The sequence below is a fragment of the Diceros bicornis genome, chromosome 28, assembly GCF_020826845.1.
Source record: "Diceros bicornis minor isolate mBicDic1 chromosome 28, mDicBic1.mat.cur, whole genome shotgun sequence".
Classification (NCBI taxonomy): Eukaryota; Metazoa; Chordata; class Mammalia; order Perissodactyla; family Rhinocerotidae; genus Diceros; species Diceros bicornis.
The window spans coordinates 36,076,556-36,097,433 of NC_080767.1; the positions used below are offsets into that span (position 1 = coordinate 36,076,556).

Genomic DNA, 20,878 nt, shown 5'->3' on the forward strand with positions numbered 1-20,878 from the left:
GTTCCCAGAAGCATGCCGAGGCGCGCACAGACACACACACCACACAGACACCGCAGGTGGATGCGAACGCTCATGCATGGAGGCTGCACAGGGATGCCTGACGCACACGTCCACCCATCTGAGCTCCCAGCCGCCCCTAGGCGCACTCCCAGCACCCTCCTTCTCCGAGCTGCTAAAAGGGGTGGAGGATGATGGCAGCTGGGCCCACCTTATCCTGAAGCCTGCCTTGACCCACAGCCACACGCAGCCACAGACCGTGACACTCAAGGAAGCTGTGAACGGAAATTTTCCCTGCACACAAGGAATATTAGAAACCACGGGGCTCAGATTTCGCCCACGCGGAGGCGCCAGCTCTAGGGCCCTCAGGTCCCCAGCTGAAGGAGGAGCAGAGTGGGGGGTCCCAGGCTGCCCCTCTAGGCCAGGCTTGCTCGCCCCAGATGAGAGCCGGAGCCTCAGCACCTAGGCTTCTCCGCGGGCAGCCCCGGGATGGCCCTGCCCGGCGGCCGGGAGAGGGGCGGGGCTCGGGGGGGCGGGGGCAGGCGGGAGTGGGCGGAGTTCGACTGTGACGCAGGGCGTGGGCGGGGCTCTGGGCGTGGGGGCGGAGTCTGCCGGCGGGCGGGGCGGGGGCGGGGCTCGGGCCGTGGGCTCCGCCCTTGGGGCGTGGCCCCGCCGCGTTCCGCCGCGCTGTTCCACTCTTCCGGCCCCGCGCTCCATCCTCCGACTGCACCTTCCGACCGGCACCGGCTCTCCGCCGGGCACCGTTCCACCGTCGCGCGGCCCTGGCGGCGCCCGAGCCCGCAATGTCGGGCCCCAACGGGGACCTGGGCGTGCCGGTGGAGGCGGGCGCGGAAGGCGAGGACGACGGCTTCGGGGAAGCAGGTGAGCCGGGGGGGCTGCTGAAGCGACATTTGCTTTCTCAGGGGTGCCTTCTTGGAAAGGGGGATGGGGCCGGGATGGGGGCTTGGAAGCGACCTCAGAGCCTTCCCCACCCCTGCCCCTGCATGGGTCCCGAGCTGCAGGTGCCGTCTCGGCGTTCAGGGCGAGCACCTGCGAGCGGGTCCCCGGAAACCGCAGCATTCGAGAACTGTAGGCACCCGGCCCCGTTTTACAGATGGGGAAACTGAGGCCGCTTCAGGGACACTCGCCCTTTTGGAATTTGCTCCAGTCACTTCCTTCAGCCCCTGTGGAGACGGAGGCTCCTGAGGGGGCGGGGCCGGTGGCCCGTCTTGGCTGAGCAGAAGGGGCTATCTGGGTGGGCGCGCCTGCCCTGCTGAGTCAGCATCTCCAGCCCCCTTTGCTGGTGAGGCCTGGAGCCTCCGCGACTGTGACTTGCTTACAAAGCAGCCTGTTGCCTGCACAGCACTGCCGGGGGGGTGGGGGGGTGGAGAGAGAACCATCAGCCCCCTTCTCATCTTCTCAAGCCTCAGTTTCCCCATTTGTAAAATGAGAATAATGATTAGTGTCTCCTATTGCAGTGTGTCAGGATTAAATAGGAAAACGAATGGAAAATACTTTGTAGGTTCCAAGCATGCAAGTGTGCAGTAGGTGGTTATTATTATTCTCTTTAGTGTAATGAAGATTGGTTTATTAAGTTAGAGGGCAGGACTTAGCAAATGTGGGGTAAGTATTGAGTCTGCTTTTTGTTTTGTTTTAGGTAACAGCTTTATTGAGTTATAATTCACATACTACACAATTAACCCATTTAAATTATACCATCCAAGGGGTTTTAGGATAATCACAGAGTTGTGCACCCATCACCAAAGTAGCTTTAGAACACTTTCATCACCCAGGGTCTGCATTTAATAAAGGTAGAGGACCTCCCGTGGTGGGGTAAGCAGCGGGCTGGCTGGTTTGCCCTGGACACTGCTGGTGAACAGCAGCCAGATGTGTGTAATCACACTGGCAGCTGTGGTGGGAACATCAGGGAGGGCCTCCCAGCAGTCACATGAGTGGATGTTGACAGATTCACGGGACTTAGTGCAGTGGGGAGGAGGGTGTCCCAAGTGGAAGGCAAAGGCTTGGACCTGGGAAGTGCCCTTGACACAGATAACGCCTGCCCCAGTGGTGTGGAAACACCCACCTCCCCCATCCTTCTCCCAGCTTGTGTCTCATGACATGGAATGGGAAATGTTGATGGTAATGACCATCTATTAAGTACTTGCTGTGGCCAGACTCTGTCTGAGTTCTTGATATATATGAATCCTCACAACAACCCAGTTCTTACCCTCTGTTCCAGAAAGGTGCAGTGACTTGCTGGGATGGGGCAGAGCTGGGACTGAAACCCAAGTGCCCCTGCTCCCCAAGTCTGAATCTTGGCTCTGCCACCAACCAGTGAGAGGGCCCTGGGCAGGTGTCTTCCTTCTTGGCCCTTGATTTCCCCTTTTGTACCACAAAGGGGTTGGACTCTAAGATCCAGCAGGGACATTCCAAGACTCAGGTCTCTGTGAGGTGTGCCAACTCTGGGCGATGGGTGCTCTCCCTCCAGAATTCAGACACATTCACACCCATATCCCAGACTGCACTCCTCCAGCCCAGGCCTTTTCCAGACACCGCCAGCCGCTTCCCCTTTGTCCCAAGCTGGCAGCTGAGTGTATCTGAGTCATGGGCTGGCTCAGAACTGGGTCCCGCAGTGGGCACAGGCCCAGACCTTGGGTCCTGAGAGATATTGTGTTGCTGAGAGAAGCAGGTCAGGAGTGGCTGTGGAGGAGGGAGTGATGGTTTCTGGTGGACCAGGGAAGGCTTCTTGGAAGCGGAGGCATTTTGAGCTGGTCCCTGAATGGCTGTTATGGTTGAGGCATTCTGGCTGGCAAGGACAGTTGAGCAAAGGCAGAAAGTCTGGGAAGTCAGAGGCTTCATTCATTCACCCATTCATTCATTCAGGGACTCATTCATTCATTCAAAAAATGCTTATTGTGTCCAGTGAGGGCACCAGGGACACAGCAGGGAACACAGGACCATGCCACCTCTCATGGAGCTCTATAGTCTGGTGGGGGAGACAGACCAGCACACAAATAATCACGGCAGTCAATCTGGAGGTGAGGGCCATAGAGGTGTGAGGAGGGCAGGGGGATCAGGAATAAAGGCGTGATCCGCCTGGGGCATTGGGAGGGCTCCCTGTGTGACATCCACGCTGAGACTTGAAGGACGAGTGGGACTGATCCAGGAGGAGAGGAGGAAAAGAAGACAGGAGGAGAACACAGCGCATTCCAGGCAGAGGCAACAGCATGTTCAAGGGGCCTGAGGTGGGCAAAGGCAGGTGTGAGAGAGGAAAGGACAAGACCTGGGAGAGGGGCCTAGAGGGGGGGCAGGGGCGGGGTTTGAGAGGGGCGGGGCTAAATGGGTGGGGTGGGGCTAGAGGGGAGCGGGTCTTGGAGTCTGTGGAGTGCTTTATCCAGAGGGCAGAGAGCCGCAGAAGGGCTGGAGAGGAGGGCCTCCCTCAGGACAGAGGCCTTGATTTCCTGGGCTCTGGCCTCTAGGCAGCTAATGAAGGAAGTAGAGAGGAGACTTGGCACCTGACAGGACTTCCCAGGCCTCCCCGTGACCACCCTAACCCTAGAAAAAAGGATGATACACTAGGTATTATTTCTCCAAAGCCTTTCCTCTTTTGGTATCTACCCATTTTCCAGATGGTGACACTGAGGCTCAGGAAGGAGTAGAGACTTGCCCAGAGCCCTTCTGGAAGCAGGCTGGGGGAGAGTGTGGGAGGAGGGTGTCTGTGAGCCCTGAGGAGACGCGAGACCTTGGCTGTCTTTCCCCTTCCTCCCAGAATACGCTGCCATCAACTCCATGTTGGACCAGATCAACTCCTGTCTGGACCACCTGGAGGAGAAGAATGACCACCTCCACGCCCGCCTCCAGGAGTTGCTTGAGTCCAACCGGCAGACGCGCCTTGAGTTCCAGCAGCAGCTTGGGGAGGCCCCCAGCGATGCCAGCCCCTAGGTTCCGGGAGCCCCCAACCAGACCTCAACCCTGCCTCCCTGGCCAGGCTCTGGCCTGGGCACTCACCACCTGGCTGAGATGCCGTCTCAAGGGCTGGCCTGCGGGTCCCCTGGTGGGTCTGCCTGCCTGGGCGACCCTTCTGGTACCACCCTTGGGATGCCTGGGCCAGCCCACACTGCCCGGTATCCCCTCCTGGGGCCAGGTGTGTGCCTGCGACCCACCCACCTTGTCTGCCTGCCCAATTCCTGGGCACTCCCAACTCTGCCCAGGCCCTGAGTGTCCACATTAAAACGGGTCTCCCACACCACTGTGCCTCTCTCCTTTGTTTCCCAGGATGCGGATCCCAGGGGCCGCCAGAGGTGAACAGGGCAGTGGAGGCCTTCCATGATCACACTGGCAGCCCACACTGGTGGGGCTGGGGTTCCTGGCCTTCTTGTATTTCTGGACACAGAGGGTACAGGTGAGGGCTTCCTCCGCCCCTGGGGTGCTCCTGGCCAGCAGCTGCCTCCCTAGCCTGGCTGAAACAGCACCAGACAGGCTGTGCGACCCTGTGTGATGCGCTCAGCTTCTCTGGGTACTAGGGCCTTTCACTAAGACAACTAACACCAAGACATGCTGTGAAACCTTGGGCACCGCCCGCCTGTTCTTGGCCTCAGTCTCCGCAGCTGGCCAGTAACAGCGTTGGTCTGGTTGCCCATCTCTAAGGGTCTTTCCAAATGGGGAAATAGCAGAACTAAAGAGCCAACTCAGCCTGGGCCCCATTTACTGATAAGTCATCATAGGGTTGCCTGACAAGAAGGGCGGGGCCCCCACAGGTGAACCACAAACTCAGAACCAGTGGAGCAGCGAGGGCCCCGCCCCTGCACCTAAACTTCCACAGGTCCAGCTGGAGAGACAGGCCAGCACAGGGGTCCAGAGCTCAGGCTTGGGCTCAAATCCTGGCCACTCACCAGATGCATGACCTTCAGCAAGTCATTTGACCTTGCTAGGCCTCAGTTTCTTCATCTGTAACTTGGAGATAACAAGACCTACCTCCTGGGGTCATTGTGAAGATTAAATGAGATCTTACTTGAAGGTGCTTTCCTAACCCTGACACGTTATTAAGAGGGAAACTGAGGCTCAGAGAGGTGAAGTGCCTTGCGATCCCAGAATCCCTGGTTAGAAAGCCTGTCTTTGGCCTTGTGGTTCTGCCACCACACTGTGCCTGGAGAGGCTGGGCACTGGCTGAGAGCTGGGTAGGGTGCCCTCCTTCCCCTGTACTCCCGGACAGAAGCGCTGTGGGAACTGTACAGCCAAACTACCTTGTTTTATTGGATTTTGAGTAAAAACACCAACCATGTCAAAGTTTCCACACAGACTCCTAAAAAGCTAAGCAGATCTGGACCCGGACAGGGTGGGCCTGGGGAGCTCCCGCTATCAGGTTTTGAGGCGGGTCGAGCGCCGCGGTGGTGCGGGCTGAGGTAGAGGGGGTCGGGCGGTCACCTTGCTGGGGGTCTTGGCTGTGTCCTGGGCACTGGGCTGGATGGGTGGGCGGCCGCCAGAGGTGAACAGCGCAGTCAGGGCGTTCCGGGCGTTGATGGCACACCGGCGGCTCACGGGCCTGGTGGTGGGGCTGGGGTTCTTGGCCTTCTTGTATTTCTGGACACAGAGGGTGCAGGTGAGGCAGGGCTTCCTCCCTATGCTGTGGGGCCCTGTGTGATTCGCTCCACCTCCCTGGGCAGAGCTCCCAAGCTAACAGCCTGGCCGTCAGCACCCCCCAGAACACCAGCTTGACCCCTCCGCGGCTCTGATTCCCTTTGTGCCTGCCCGGGGGCTGAGGCCAAGCGCAGGAGGGAGGTGGCCACTGGCCATCCCCACTGGCTTGGACAGAGTCTGAGTCCCTAGGCAGGGTGGGGTGGGGCAGGAGGTCCAGCTCACCTGCAGGTTCTCGAAGTGGGCCAGGGTCTTGCAGTGGGAGAGCTGCGCCCCCGAGTTGCTGTGGTAGAACTTGTGGCAGATGCGACAGATGTAGCCCATCACAGGCACCAGGAAGTCCACCCCTGGGGGACAGCAGGGTCTGTGCACTCACATCCCCAACGCCTGCCAGGTGTTCCACCCTCTCCAGGGGCCCATTTGCTCCCCTCCCCTCCAGCTGGGAGAAGAGAAGAGGACGAGGGGGGATAGGCTGCCAGGCCAGGATGCTGTGGCTGGGATCTGGGGGGTCGCTTGGGGGCTGGGCCCGGGGGCTGCAGCTCCTGTAGGTGGGGTCAGGCCTGCGGTCTTACCGTATGCAGTGTTGGGGCTGTAGGTCTCCGAGCCTTTCCACTCCTCTATGGATATATCTCTGGACCTCACCTGGAAACATGCAAGTGTTCTAAGCAGAGGGAACTGAGACTCAGAGACGCCAAGGGGCTTGCCCAGTGTCACGCCACTGCTGACTGCTGAGTGGCAAAGCCGGCCTCACCCCTAACCTGCAATCCGCCATCCACAGCCCCTCTGTGACCCCGCTTCGGCTGCCCCCTCACCACCCTGGACAGTCACGGGCAAGCTCTGTGAGGGCAGGGGCCAGGCCTTGGTCCCCACATATCCCTGGTGTCCAGCACCAGGGCCTGGCCCAGAACAGGCGCTCAAGAAACATTTGTTAAACTGAAAAGAATCCAAGCTCCTCCAGCTCCCCCAGCTCCTCGCACATGGGGGCGGCGGAGCTGGGGCGTTAGGAGGACGGACTCTTGAGTCTCACTGCCTGGCATCCAAGTTGGTGAGATTCTGCTGGGAAAAGGCTTGGTCCACGCCTGGCATATAGTGAGTGCTTAAAAATGCTGACTGCTGTCCCTACCATCATCATCACCTTACACAGACTTGTCCCGTATACACCGCATAGTCCCCTCTCCGTGCCTCTGTTGATGCTGTTCCCTCATGCCCTTTCCCTTCCTCAACACAGGTCAAAATTTCAGCCAGGCATTGAGGCCCCTGCATATTTCACTTGTCACCCTACAGTCATCATGATGTATACTTACGTACAGTCATATAGAATACGGTTCCTATTAACACTAAATTGTGGCACGCCTTAGTGCCTACAAATGCCACACAGTGCCTCCTGGCCCCTGGGAGGTGGGGTGAGGTCCCTCCCAGGCTGGGAGTCCAGCCTGCCTCCCACGACCCCTCCCCCCCAGCACCTGCTTGCAGAATTCCTCCTCAACCTCGATTTCTTCTTCTTCATCATCATCGTCCTCCTCCTCTTCTTCATCACCCTCAAAGCAGCCCACAGCATCCACCGTGATGAAGTGGTCCTCATCTTGGCCGGCTATCTCCTTCTCAAGCATCTTCAGCTGCCCAGGGGAGTGGGCCAGGGCTCAGGTCAGCTCTGGGCAGCCAAGGTGCCACACCCGGTCCACCCTGCACCCCAGAGAGCTCCAATTCCTCTGGCCTACGAGTTCAGGCTGGGATAAACCTTAACTTGCTGTGTGGCCTGGGCCAAGGCTCTGTACCTCTCTGGGCCTGTGTCCTCCTCTGAGGGAGCTGGGGTTACCTCCTTAGCTTTATCCTTGTGCCCCTGGGACTTCACGTGCTCCACGAACTTGCGGGGGGTCTTGAAGTAGCGGTTGCAAACAGTGCAGAAAGGTCGCAGGGATTGTTTGGCGATCTGAGGAAAGGTGGGCAGACAAAGTGGGCAGCCGGCAGTGTCCCCAGGTGCAGCCAGGCAGTGCCCAGAGAGACCTCACCTCCCGCCTGCAGGCTACCACATCTGTAATCAGCTGGCTGCGCTCTGCCCCTGGACCAGAACATGGGCAAACATACCCCTTCCCTGTGCCATGGCTATGAGATACGATGGCAGACGGCAACAGAGAGACAGGACAGAGAGAAGACAGGGAGAGAGGGTAGCTGCCAAGAGGACCCCCATGAACCCCATGGCTGAATGGGAGGGTGAGACTTGCCCACACTGGACAGATGGGGAAACCAAAGCCCAAAGAAGAAACACGACTGATTCACTGAGAAGCCACACTTATGAATTATGGCCACGCAGAGACAAAGACTGACATTTACTTTCCACCCCCACCCTGGGCTCCCTCCTGCACAGCCCTCGGCTTGGCGCCAGCTCGTGTGGGTGCCTTCGCAGCACATGGCCCTCCTACCTTGTGGTCCTGTGTCCTGCGGTGCTGGATCAGGTCCCCCACGTAATAGACCTGGCAGGTGTTGCACCAGCGCCTCGGTGGAGGCTCTCTGAATGATGACAATCAAAACAAGCAGAGTGTGACACTATGTTCTCATTGGAGAGACAGCAGCTCTCCCAGATGCTCCATAATGTAACGCAATTCCAACAGGATCTTTTTTGGAAACTTAACAAAACGGTTCTGAGATTCATCTGGAGGAATACTTAAATAAGAATAACCAAGGAAACTTGGGGAGAAAATGAGATTTAGAAGCATTTGGGATGCCAGGAGGCCACCAGGACAGTGACACAACTGAGGATATCTGGCCTTGAAAATTCCTCTCCGTCCTTCAGTTTAAATGTCCCGCTGTTCCCAGAGCTGTTCTTGCCCCTCCCCCCATCCCCAGCAAGCCAGCACCCCCCACCCCCGCCCCACCCAAAGTGCCACCTCCACAGCATGTTCCATGATGGATTAGGAGGGCCTGATCCCTTCTCTGCCCCTAATGGACTGTGATGAGCTCCGGGAGGCCAGGACTCCATCCCAGGGTCCCCCGCGCCTGAAGGAGATCAGCCCCGAGTTTTTGACTGTGTTGGATGAAGGAAGGAGAGGCAGCCTCCCTGAAGGACTGACCGCCACGTTCTGTGTGGCCTCAGGTCGGAGACTCAAGGGGAGACCTCATCAGGAAACAGTTCAGTGAATCCCCTCCCCCTGGAGATTAACATCTTGAGCTCCTTCCTGGTTTCCGTGAGTCACAAGATGTATTTTTACATAATCAAGCTCATTCTGCAAATGCAATTTTGTATCTTGTTCTAGCCTGGCATTACATCATACATATGTTTCCACATGATCATAAATTCCCTGCCACTGTCCTACTTATTAGTTGTTCCACCAAATGGACAAGGCTTAACTGATCTAATCCCCTAGTTTTGGATATTTTAGATCATTTCCAATTAAATTTTTTCACCATTACATTTACTCTGCAAGGAACATCTTAGTTAGTCACCTTCCTCCTGTGTTTGTGATTATTTCACCTGAGTATCAATCCTAGGTCAGTGGGAGGAGGAGGCTTAAAGCTCGAGAATATACTAGAAAACCATGCAGGGAAGCTCTTCTCAAAGTGAGAACTGTTAACAGAGACAGAGCTAGCTGCCTTTGGAGCCAGGGCTCCCTGTCCCTCGGGGCATGCAAGCAGAGGCCACTCAAGAGCCCGTCCTGTCCCCTCACCCCACTTGGGGAGCTTCAAGCTGTGACCCTCTGTAAACGCTCATGGCAGAGTCCGTGACCACTGACTCAGCCTTTCCAGCTGTGAAAGGGTTTGATTTGGCCTCCACAGGGTTTGTTTTGATTTAATTCTGAATTAGCTATTGACGTTATGAAATTGGGAGATTTCACATACAAATCTGGGTTTCTGGATTCTCCTGAAAAACTAGGAGATCTGGAGCTGAGGGGCAGCTGTCAAGCATGAATTCCTCACCAGGCCGTTTTACAGATGAGGAAAACTGAGTCTCAAGGCCACAAGATAATGGTGTGAAGAGGGCTCTCCGAGAGAGCAATGCTTAACCCAAAGGCAGACCTTGCACATGGTAGATTCAGGGCCCCTCGCAGCCTTCCCTGGCCTGCAAGACAGCCCATCTCCAGTACGGTGTCCCCAAGATCCCCCACTCACTCGTCTTCCCTCTCTAGGACATCCCGGGGCACAGGCAGCAGGGACAGGAGGCAGGCCTGGCTCATGTGCTGGATCTCCCCGAGCCGCTGCTGATGCTGGGCCCCCGACATGTGGTCCTGGAACTCCTGCAGCGGGTGAGAGGGAGGGATGGGCATAGGAGTGAGCCCCGGAATAGCAGGCAAGGGTGGGGCCTAGGGAGGAGGCCTCCAACCTCAGCCTCATGGCCACCTCACCATGGCTATGAGGCCATTTCTCTTACAACAAGCCTGTGGGGGCCAGAGAAGGATGGTAAACTGAGGCACAGAGGGAGCACAGAGCAGCCAGAGCTTCTGTTCCTTGCAGAAACTGTGTGAGCACCTCAAAGATGAGGAGCAGTCTGATTAACATCCAGGTGCCCGTGGCTCTGCTCAGGTGAGCACAGAGTGACGGAGGCAATGATAGCAAGAGTAGCAGTAATACGAGTATATGCTGTTATTAACGCTGTGCTCACTCTGGGCTGGGCCTGGGGCTCATGACTTCAACGTCAAGTCGCTGAATCCTCAGAACCACCCAGTGAGGTGGGTTCTAAATGTCTCTTCATCTGACGCGCGAGGAAACGGAGGCACAAAGGGTGGAATTCACCTTCGGAGGTCTACACCTCGGGGTCAGGTGAATTCCTGACTCGGCCCTGACCAACTGATTCCAATTCAGTTGGTCAGGCTGAGTCAAACCAGCTCCGCCTGACTCTAAATCCTGCCTTCCTGGCTGGTCAGGAAATGTTTTCTGAGCAAATGCCCCAAGTGGCCACTCAGGCAGCCGTCGAAAGGGCAGGCTGAGCATCCCCTACAGACCCCAAACCCTCTGCTCCGCCCACTCGACCTACCCACCCACCAGGCCCGGTGGCAGTACCTGCTGGCTGCTGCAGCTAGCCTTGCAGATGTAGCAGAAGAACTGGAGGGCCTGCTTAGAGGGCGCGCTGGTGGTGGCAGGGGTGGCGGAGGTGGACTCGCCGGAACGGGGCCCGGGTGTGAGGGAGACGGTGCTGAAGGCCCGGCTGTCACTGCTCTGCAGGATGGTGACCTTCAGGGAGCCCCCGGCACCCCACATCTGCACCAGGAACAGGAGCAGAGCTACCACCAGCTGGGTGCTTATGGCGGGCCAGCCCCAGTGCTCAATATCCATGAGCATTGCCTCATCAGGGCCTTCTCACGGCCCCACTTTACAGATGGGGAAACTGAGGCTCTGAGCTGTTAGGTGACTGCCCAAGCTCACACAGCCAGGAAGGACTACAGACAGGAGCCAGACCCAGGTACACCTAACTCTAAAGTCCACCCCACCCCACCCCTCACATGACAGATGGAGAAACTGAGATGCAAAGAAGAGAATGGGTTTGGCCACAATTACACTATGAGTCAGAGCTGGGACCCAAGCCCCAGGCACAAGCTCCTCTCCATTCTCTCTCCACTAGAGCAATGGTACCCGTGGGAGGGGACTGGGGGCTCCATTTGGTGATGAGCCGGCTAGAAGAGACTCATCACCAAAAGTACTTCCGGGTCTTCAGAGCAAGGACATGTAAGGCAGCAAACAGCATGAGAGTTTGATGAACCATCTGGTCCGCCCACGAGCCCTGGCAGGGGGCTACCGTCACATTTCACGGGTGGGGAAACATGCAGGGGCTGGACAGGGGCTGGGGCAGAAAGAGGCCATCCCATCGCTGGCTGCTGTGGCCCTCATGCTGCCACATTAGCATCTCTACCCACCCCTAGCATCTCTCTTGCTCTTTTTTCACATTCTCCCACATCCAGGCCACTGGTCAAGTCCTCCTGGCTCTCCTCCATGCTGACCTGGGCACCCACGGGCTCTGGCGAGGCCTCCTCCAGGCCTGAAATGACAGATGTGCTCTGTTTCCCAGGGTCTGTCTCCCACCTGGGCCCAGAGGGACCCAGGCCTAAGAGCCACCTTCTCTGCCCACAGCCAGGACCCAAAGTCTCCAGGGTGGACGGCTCTGAACCCTGGTTCCAGGCCCAATCCTCAGGCCCAGGCAACACCCAGTCAGGGTTAGCCAGTGCCAGGAGAGGAACGAAGGGTCCAGGCAGAGCTGTTCCATCACCAGGCAGCTGGGAGCCAGCACTCACTTACCTGCTGCAGCTTCTACCGTGTCAGGAGGCATCTCCAGCACTGTGGAATGAGCCGGTGCTTGCTCTAATGCTGGCACCAACACCTGTGACTGGGTCTGAGGCTGCCCCTGGGTCTGGTCCCGTGGCTGCACTGGCAACCGCACTGGAGGTTGCTCTGGTGGCTGCTCCAGTAGCTGGACCCTTGGCTGTGCTTCTGCCTGGGCCTGTGGATATGTCTGCGTCTGTGTCTGCTTCTGCAGCTGTGGCCGTGCCTGCCTTGGGGGCTGTGAATGTGCCTGTGGCTGCACCTGCTTCTGTGGCTCTGCCTCCTTCTGCAGCTGCAGCTGCACCTGCTGCAGCACTAAGTGCTCTGGAGAGGTCTGTGTCTGTGCCTGCTTCTGCAGCTTTGGCTGCACCTGGACATCCGTTGGTGGCGTGTGTAGCTGAGTCTGTGGCTGCACCTGGGCCTGGATCTGCAGAACCCGTGGCTGGAATCGTGGCAGCACTCGGGCTTCCAGTGGCTCAGGCAGCAGATCGGGTGTCTGTGTCTGCTTCGGTACTGTCATCCTGGCCCGTGGCTGGACCTTCGCCTGCAGCTGCCCTGGGGGCTCCTTCTCTGTGGGCCCCTCTGAGCTAGGAAGGATCAAAAGAAGATCAAATTCATGTCTTTCAACTGTCCCCAGGGGCTCCCTAGACAAGCCAAGACCCAGGTTCCAATCCTAGCCCTACCACATACAAACTCGGCATTTGGGAAGCCCCTTCGGCTCTCTGGGCCCCAGATTCACCAAAATAAATTGAGACGATCACTTGCTCCCACCTCCCACAACTTGCTAATATGTATCCAAGGCCCTTAAAGTTGCCCACCCTGTGCCCACTCTGAGGTCCCAGATGCACATCTTCACCCCTCCAATCTGGCCACCTAGCCTGCCTCCAGGTGACTCAGTCACAGTGAAGACAGCAGAGTCTGTCTGGCCTGGGGCCTTCCCAGATAAGGTGCAGAATTAGGTTTGACCGTCCTCTAAGCCAGAGGCCAAGGTCTTTTCATTGCTCCAGGTCCTCTGAAGGGTCCTGCCCCCAGCTACACCCCCTGCCTTTGCAGGAAGGAGAATACAAGGCACCTGAGCCCCGGGAAGCTTTTCAGCATTACTTACCTCTTTGACTTCTTGGCTGGTGGCTCAGACAACTCACAGGACTTGGGCTCAGGTGCTGGAGTGCATTTTTCCTTGGCGATGCCATCTGGGCTGGGAGAGGTATGTTGGTCTGGAATAGAGGGCAGATGAGTGACCGCTGATGCTGGATAGAGCACGAATGAGCTTCAGGAGATGGGGCCTGGGCTCACTGCCCACCAAGACCCCTGCCTCCCAGATCTGCCTCCATTACCAAATGTGCGTCCACATGCCCCAACCTGTATCCCCTCCAAAGGGCCAGCAGCCTCCCTCCTTTACCTTCTGGTGTGTCTGTTCGGGGCTCTGTGGCTTCCTCAGACCCCTCTGGGGGGTCTTCCTTGTCTTCCACAGGCATCGTCTGAGAATAAGAATCCTGCTTCCTTTCAGAAACCATTTTTGACATCTGCCACCCACCATTCTAAATGCTCCCTTCCCCAAGAGCAGCTCCAATGGTCCCCCAGGGGATGCAGGGGCCTGGCCCCAGAGCTGCCAAGAGATGACCCTAAACACCCCGGGAACTGTCTAGGGGGTTCCATCTAGCCATCTGACTGTTAAGTAAACCCCGGTTTGGGGACACAAAGCTCTCCCCTGGCCCACGGTGCTGCCTCCTGACTTCCTCACCCCCTTCTCCACGAAGCAGCCAGAGGGGTCTCTCTAAAACACAAACCTGATGATGTCTTGTCTCTTTCAGGCTGAAACCCTCCTGTGACTTCGGTAGCCCTGGAATGCTCCTTCCTTACCCCAAGCCTGAAACCACCTCCACCACCCCCTACACAATCTGACCTCTGGCCTCATCCCCACCCCTCCAGCCTCAGCTCTCCCCACTCTCCCCCTCGCCCTTGCTATGTCCACACTGGCCTTCTCTCTGGTTCCCCAAAGCCTCAGACCTCTTCCTGCCCCAGGCCTTCACCCAGAGCCTCAAAAGTGCTTCTTGCAGGAGCCCTCCCGACCCCAGAGTAGGTCCAGACCCAGAGGGCCCTGGGCTTCCTTTCTGTAGCATTGTCCACAGTCTTAATTAATTGGTGGGAGCATTATTTGCATTAGTGTCTCATCACCAGCACGCCCCGCCTCCCCAGCCCAAGATCTCCACCAGGGCCAGGCCAGATGCATCTGCGCCATTGAGTTCCCTGCTTACACTTACAGATCATTGCTAAATAAATGCATGGCTCTGGCTGGTTCCAGGGCACCCAGGAAGCCCCAGGAGGACGCCTGCAGCCTCCCTCCCTCCTACTAAGCCTGAGGAACCAGTGCTGAGTGGAAACATGCACCACGCCAGGACTCCATGCCCTTCAGAAACTGCCCAGCTCTCACCCTGCACCATGGGGCACTGGCCTATGAGTGCAGCCCAGGGCAACCCCACTCAGCCTCAGTTTTCCCATATGGAAAATGGGGGGCAGGGGAATGGACCCTAGACAAGACCATGTTAGGACAGTCTCAACTGGAAGGTTGGAGGCCGGGACCCCCCTCTGGAGGGAAATGCCTCATCTCCGGATGTGGGCTAGCCCCAGAGCAGCCAGAAAAGGGGGGGTGCTGCTCCTGCCCCGGAATGTTCTCAGGAGTGTGGTGTGTGTGAGCAGCTGCCGGGACATTCAGGGACAGGACAGTTATTTCCCCTGCAAGCTCTTCGAGTCTTTCTGCTTATCTCAGGGAGGCCTCCTTGACACCTTGAACACCTCTCAAACACACCGGAGCCAGCAGAGCCAGCGGTGCAGGCTCAGGATGCTCGGATGGCAACAGCGTAGCGTTCAGGATTTTATAACACTGTTTTACTCCCACTTTCTTTCTTTTACTTCTATGTATGGCAATTAATTTAGACTGTTTTTAACATTTCAAGTAGTGATATAATGTTTCCTTTTTAAATAAATGTAACTGAGAAGAAGCCAGTTCATTTAAAGCTGTGCTGCCCCAGATAGTAGCCACTAGCCACACATGCGTGGCATTTGAGCACTTGAAATGCGGCAAGCCGAACTGAGATGTGAGTATAAAATACATGCCAGATTTTAAAGACTTAATATAAAAAACAAAAGGAATGCAAACTGCCACGTTCATTTTTTTATATTGATTACATGTTGCAATAATATATATATATTTTTTGAGGACGATTGGCCCTGCACTAACGTCTGTTGCCCATCTTGCTCTTTTTTTCCTTTTTCTCCTCAAAGCCCCAGTACATAGTTGTGTAGCATAGTTGTAGAATTGTAGCTCTTCTACGTGGGACGCCGCCTCAGCATGGCTTGATGAGTGGTGAGTAGGTCCACGCCCAGGATCCGAACAGGTGAACCCCAGGCCGCCGAAGCAGAATGCACAAACTTAACCACTGCACCACTGGGCCAGCCCCGAAATAATATTTTTTATATATTGGGTTAAATAAAATATATGAGTAAGATTAATTTCACCTGTTTCTTTTTACTTTGTTAATGTGATTACTAGAAAAATTTAAATGACATATATGGCTCGCATTGTATTTCCACCAGGCAGCGCTGATTCAAAGAGAAATATTAGGGTATAACTAAAACTAATACAATGTGATATGTCAATTATATCTCAATTTTTTTTTAAAAAAGAGAAATATTAGGTAAATCATAGTACTGGCGGTATTTGGGCATGGCAAAAATCACATCAGGGGTTCAGGAATATCTGAAGTTTGAGAAACAGACAGGTCCAACTTATCCCCGCCCCCACCCCCAGCTCATTTTACAGATGAGGAAACTGAGGCACAAAGAGGGGTGTGACCTGCCCCAAGGCCCAGTGTGAGCCAGAGTGGGTGGAGCTGGGCTATACCCGGGTATGCCCTCTCCCACTCCTACCCCCACCTGCTCCAACCCAGCCACCACTCACCTTGCGATTAGGGGTAGTAGAGGAGGGGGTCCGGGACTGTTTCTGGGGGGTCCGCCCTGAAAGGTTGAGCTGGGAGGGGTTTATGGGGACCCCGACAGGAGGGGGGCCCAGCAGGGACTGCCGAGTGGCCTGGGGAAAGAACTGCTGTAGATTTGGGGTGGCCAGCGGAGGGGGTGGGAGGCTGGGGGCTGTCAGGTTTGGAGTCGCCAGGCTGTAGCCACGGAGGTTACCTGTGGGCGAGAAGAGGAGAGAAGAGGGATCACAACCGTGGTTGGGTGGTAGAGGCTAGGGTCAGGGATCAGTCCCCCAAAACATCATGGGAACATCATGGATAACTTCAAAGGGGCCCCTTTCCACCCAAGGGCAGCCGGAGGGGAGAAATGAGAGCCCAAGCCCAGGCCCACCTTGGACACTGGTGGGGAGGGGGCTCTAGGGCTGGTTTTCTGCGCCAGCTGGGGAGGGGAGGGGCTCCGCCTTTTCTGGTCAGTGGCTTCAGCACTCCCAGCAACCCCACTCACCCTCAGGCATGCTTTAGGGTACGCCTTAAGGTATGTGAAAGATCTAGCACAGGACCCACAGGGAGAAACAGCAAGAGGACTGGGCCCTGGAATAACAAGACACTCCCTCCCCCGACCAGCTATCCTCCATCAGAAGTCTACTGGGATCCAGGCCCTTGCTAAGCACTTCTCATGCACGGCCGCAGTCACTGGTCCCAGCCATCATCGGGAGGTATTATCGTCTCTACTGATGACAAAATAGAGACACAAAATAGAGGAGCAGCTTGTCCAGGGTCTCTGGGACCCACTGTGCACCCACTGGCCCCAGGCAGGATTCTCCTGACTCTCCCTCTCTTTACCCCCTCATCCAAGCCATCACCAACTCCTATCAACCCCGTATCCCACCCCTCTTCCTGGTCCAGCCTGACTCGCCTTTCCATCTCCACTTCCCCACTCCTTCCAAAGCCACTTCATCCCCTGCCAGAATTTCAGCCACAGTTTTTGCACCAGATAGCAGCAAACAGTGATTCTTCTAAAACCACATTCTGACTTCCCCCTTCCCCTGACCTAAACCCTTCCACAGCTTCCTGCTGCTCAGGAACAGAGCCCATTCCTCACCGTGCAAAGTCTGGCATTGCCCACCTCCTCGACTTCCTTTCTTGCCATTCTCCCCACAGATGCCCCCACTATACTCCAGCCACATGCTCCCATGCATCCCTCAAACAAGCCTCCTGTGCATCTTCCTGCCTCAGGGCCTTTGCACCTTCCTGCCTCAGGGCCTTTGCACATGCTGTCCTTCTGCCTGGGCCGTTCTGCCTCCACTACCTCCCAGTCATCCTTCATTCCTCTCTTTAGATGTTTCTCCTCTGGGAGGCTTTCCCAGACCCCCTCTGTGTCCCCAAAGGTCTTGGCTTCCCTGTTCTATGAGCAGCTGCTTTCCAACCACACTGGGAACTTCTTAAGGGCAGATACCATCTGATTCAGAGGCCCAGTGCTTGGGAAATGTTTGAGTCATAAAAGACAGTCCAAATCCTTGCCTTGATGCTGGGACAGGAAGCACAGGGGTTAAGGGCATGGATCAGATGTGCTGTGAGAGCTTGTTCAAATACAGACTCTATAGGACAAGCTCTGTGACCTTGAGCAAGTCAGTTCCCCCTTCTTAGCCTCAGTTCCCTCATCTGTAAAATGGGGCTAATAACAGTGCCTGACTCCCAATGTTTTATGAGGATTGATGAGATATACAAGTGTGCCTGGTATACAGCACGTGCTCAATTAACTTTAACTTAACCACATACACACATATGTGCAGAGACAGAATGCCAACCAGCTCTTAGAAACAGGAAGATAAAAGACAGCAGACTCAAAAGAAGAATGGACAAAGGACACGGACGAGTCACAAAAAGAAATACGAACGTTTAACAGACAAACGTGAAATGTACAACTGCACTAGCACACTAAGAAACACAAATGAAAACATTAATGATAGAGCTTTAGTGCCAACCAAATCAAAAATTTATACATATGTATATAAAAAAGCACATAATACCCAATGTTGCCGTGGGCATGGTGAGACCGGCACTGTCATACGTGGCTGGCGGCATTGCAAACTGGTCCAATCCTTTGGGAAAGCAATTTGGCAATACTTATCAACAGCCATAAAACACACATCCCCCCTCACCCAGTCATCCTACTTTTGGGAATCCATTCTAAGAAAACAGTCTCAAGCATGATATTCATCCCAGTGTTACTTAAAACAGCAAAAAGAAAAAGAAAAAAAAGAAAACAGCTGAGAAAGTTTATGTAAGCAAGAGTATGTCCCTCCAGTGGAATATTAAACAGCTGTTAGAAAACAATCTTTACGGAGATTGTCAAATTATATGGTAAATGATCATGCCATTCTATTCAGTGAAAAAGAAACATGACACAGCCTTTCACATATATCAATAACCACAATCATAAACAAATCCCCAAGTTTGTGCCTTGAAAAAAATGGGAGGAAATACACCAAAACCTTGACATGTGGTTTTTGTCATCAGGAGATGAGTAAGTCTACATATGACCATTTGGGTTTTCTTATCCTCTTTTTAAAATATTTTTTTCACATTTCTTTGAAGAGTGTGGCCTTTAAAATGGGAAAGAAAAAGGCGGAAACATATACGTATTCATTGTGGGTCCCTGTGTGTGGTTTTATCTCTGCACCATCCATCTACCATTTGTAAATCAGCTCCCAGGACCATCCACACCCGTGTGGCCCTGGCGGAGATGGAGAGTGACGACCATCACATCTTGTGACCTGGCTGCACATGCTGCTGGGACGCAGGATAGCCTGGTGTCTAAGAACACAGCTCTGTCGTAAGACCTGGGCTCTAATTCTCCCTCTAATCAATATCTACCTGCTGTGTGACCTTGGGCACATGACCCCTCTCTGAGCTTCAGTTTCTTCATCTGTAAAATGCGATCACGAGTGTATCTCCCCTTAGGGGTGTCAGCAGAGTCAAGGAACTGGGTGTGTAAAGGCCTCAGCACAGTGCCCAGCCAGGAAGGACCACCCAGCAAGCCACGCCCACCCTGTGGGAGGGGCTGGGTCTGAACATGAGCTTGCCCCAGGTCACTGGACCCCTGGATCACTCCCACAGTGGCTGAGATATCAGGAGAAGCATCTTGGAAGGAAGAACTGAGACTGCTCTCCACATGGGGAAACTGAGGCAAGGGCACGGGCTTAATGCACAGGGCTAGAGACACCCACCCAGAATCCAGGGGGTCAGGAGGCCCAGGCCCTGGTCCAGGTCAGCCACTGCTGGTGCTGTGTGACCTAGGGACTTCCCTTCTCTGGACCTTAGCTTCCTCATCTGTCAAACAGGATGCAGAGAAGAGCTGTCAAAATAGATCTTTCCATCCATCATCTCATCTAATCTGAATGTCAGTGAAGTGTGCTGAGTACTGCCCACTAAGCCAGCACCACGGCCAAGGGCACACCTCCATGATCAGAGACCTGCATCCAGCTGAGCAATTTAGGGACTTCCACCTCCTGGAGCCTCAGTGTCCTCATCTGTAAGCTAGGACACTGCCAGTAGCTCCCTCTCAGGGTTACTGTGTGGATTTGATGAGACTTCCTGCAGTGGGGCTGCTGGGGAGCTACCATTACGATGGAGTGAGAAAGGGCCGGTAGCCATACCTTGCAACTGCTGCAGAAGCAAAGCTCTCTGGAGCACAGAGCCGTTCAAGAGGGAGGCCGAGTTGGCGCCCTGGAGATTCAGAAGCTGCTGCTGTGGCTGCTGCTGGGGGAGCCCCCTGTGTGTTGAGAGGAAGTGTCAGGGGGTGAGTGGGAGAGTCAGACTCTCTCTCTCTCCTGAGACCCCTCATCTCCATTCTTTGCCCCCTCTACAGCAGAGAGAGGATCCCCTTGGGGTGGGAACGGCTGACCTCCAGGATTCAAACCGGGATGCCCCTGGGAGAAAGGGCTGGGGTGGGGGGTCTCCAAGGAGGGTCTGAGGGGCAGGCCTAGAGCCGCCCACCCCTCCAGGGGGGAACTCACCGGCTGACCGTCATGGGCAGCGGGGCCTGCGGCGGGGACTGCTGGAGCAGCTGCTGGAGCTGCAGCAACTGCTGCTGTTGCATCTGCTGCTGCTGCAGTTGTTGGAGCTGCTGCTGCTGGTTGAACATGGCGGCTGGGGGAGGGAGGGGAGGAAGGCCGGGACTCCCACCACAGTCAGTCCAGCTCCCCTCCCACCCAGGGCCGCCCACCCCAGCCCACGGCCCTCAAACACTGCCTGCTGAGCTTCACGGCTACACTCCCAGTCCAGCCAAGAGCACGCCACATGTGGCCCCATCCTTTCAACATACCCCCAATTCTGCCAGCAGCAGCGGGATTCGGCCAGCCTCCCTCCAATTTCCCCCAAATCCTGCTAACAGGCCCTCCTGCAAATGCCCAACCCCGCCCTCCATCTCTCCAATTCCCACGGCTCCATCCTTCCAGGAGGAGCGTCCGACCCAATACACCTCCCCACCCCAGCCCCCAGCCTTTCCGCGCGCCAATCACGTCCGGATGCCAGCCCCTTCCCACTCACACCCCCTCGATCCGTACTCCCACCCTCTCCCTCCTTCCTGCCTATTTTGTGTCAATAACAACGGCACCCCCAACGACCAAGTAGGAAGGAAGGCTTCCCTCTGCCCGAATCCCCGCCCCCATCCCGCTCCCCGCTTCCACCGCAGGTACCGCCAGCGTTACACATCAGATCCGGAACCCCACCTGCCCGCGGAGCCCGCAGCCTCCATTCAAGCGGCCCCCAAGCCTTCCGTCCGGCCCCGCGTCCCCGGAGCGCGCACCTCGCCTCCCCGCGCGGCTCCGGCCGCGGGAGCCGCACAGCCTCCGCCCCGCGCCCCCTCCGCGTCGCGCCGCCCCCACGCACGGGCCGGGCGGCTGCGGCTCGCGGGCTCCGGGCTCCCCGCGCCTCCGCCGGGGCCTGTCCGCTCCGAGGGCCAGTCCGCGGGCCGGGCCGGGCAGCGCCCCCTGGCGGCCCGGAGGTCCCGCTGCCGCCGGCCGCGC

The 20,878-nt window shown here is 56.2% G+C and overlaps 2 protein-coding genes across 6 annotated transcripts; one reads left to right on the plus strand and one right to left on the minus strand.

Annotated features, from left to right (window-relative positions):
* The first annotated feature begins 718 nt into the window (after positions 1 to 718).
* BBLN (bublin coiled coil protein) lies at positions 719 to 4,246 on the plus strand. The gene is made up of 2 exons (XM_058524160.1): positions 719 to 879; positions 3,767 to 4,246. The coding sequence occupies exons 1-2, from the start codon at positions 801 to 803 to the stop codon at positions 3,937 to 3,939; spliced, it is 252 nt and encodes an 83-aa protein (XP_058380143.1). The 5' UTR covers positions 719 to 800; the 3' UTR covers positions 3,940 to 4,246.
* Positions 4,247 to 5,226: 980 nt separating this feature from the next.
* On the minus strand, positions 5,227 to 20,774 carry CIZ1 (CDKN1A interacting zinc finger protein 1). 5 transcript variants are annotated; one of them, XM_058524157.1, is made up of 17 exons: positions 20,582 to 20,738; positions 19,868 to 20,000; positions 19,508 to 19,623; positions 17,879 to 17,950; positions 15,836 to 16,065; positions 13,277 to 13,355; positions 12,983 to 13,091; positions 11,854 to 12,464; positions 11,475 to 11,596; positions 10,624 to 10,821; positions 9,736 to 9,860; positions 8,052 to 8,139; positions 7,448 to 7,561; positions 7,095 to 7,247; positions 6,204 to 6,273; positions 5,857 to 5,978; positions 5,227 to 5,577 (listed from the first exon to the last, which is right to left on the minus strand). In XM_058524157.1, the coding sequence occupies exons 2-17, from the start codon at positions 19,993 to 19,995 to the stop codon at positions 5,356 to 5,358; spliced, it is 2,559 nt and encodes an 852-aa protein (XP_058380140.1). In that variant the 5' UTR covers positions 19,996 to 20,000; positions 20,582 to 20,738; the 3' UTR covers positions 5,227 to 5,355. The 5 variants fall into 5 exon arrangements, with proteins under 5 accessions (XP_058380140.1, XP_058380137.1, XP_058380139.1 ...); XM_058524154.1 differs by having other exon boundaries at positions 13,277 to 13,370; positions 20,582 to 20,737; XM_058524156.1 differs by having other exon boundaries at positions 13,277 to 13,370; positions 20,659 to 20,736.
* Between the last annotated feature and the right edge of the window lie 104 nt (positions 20,775 to 20,878).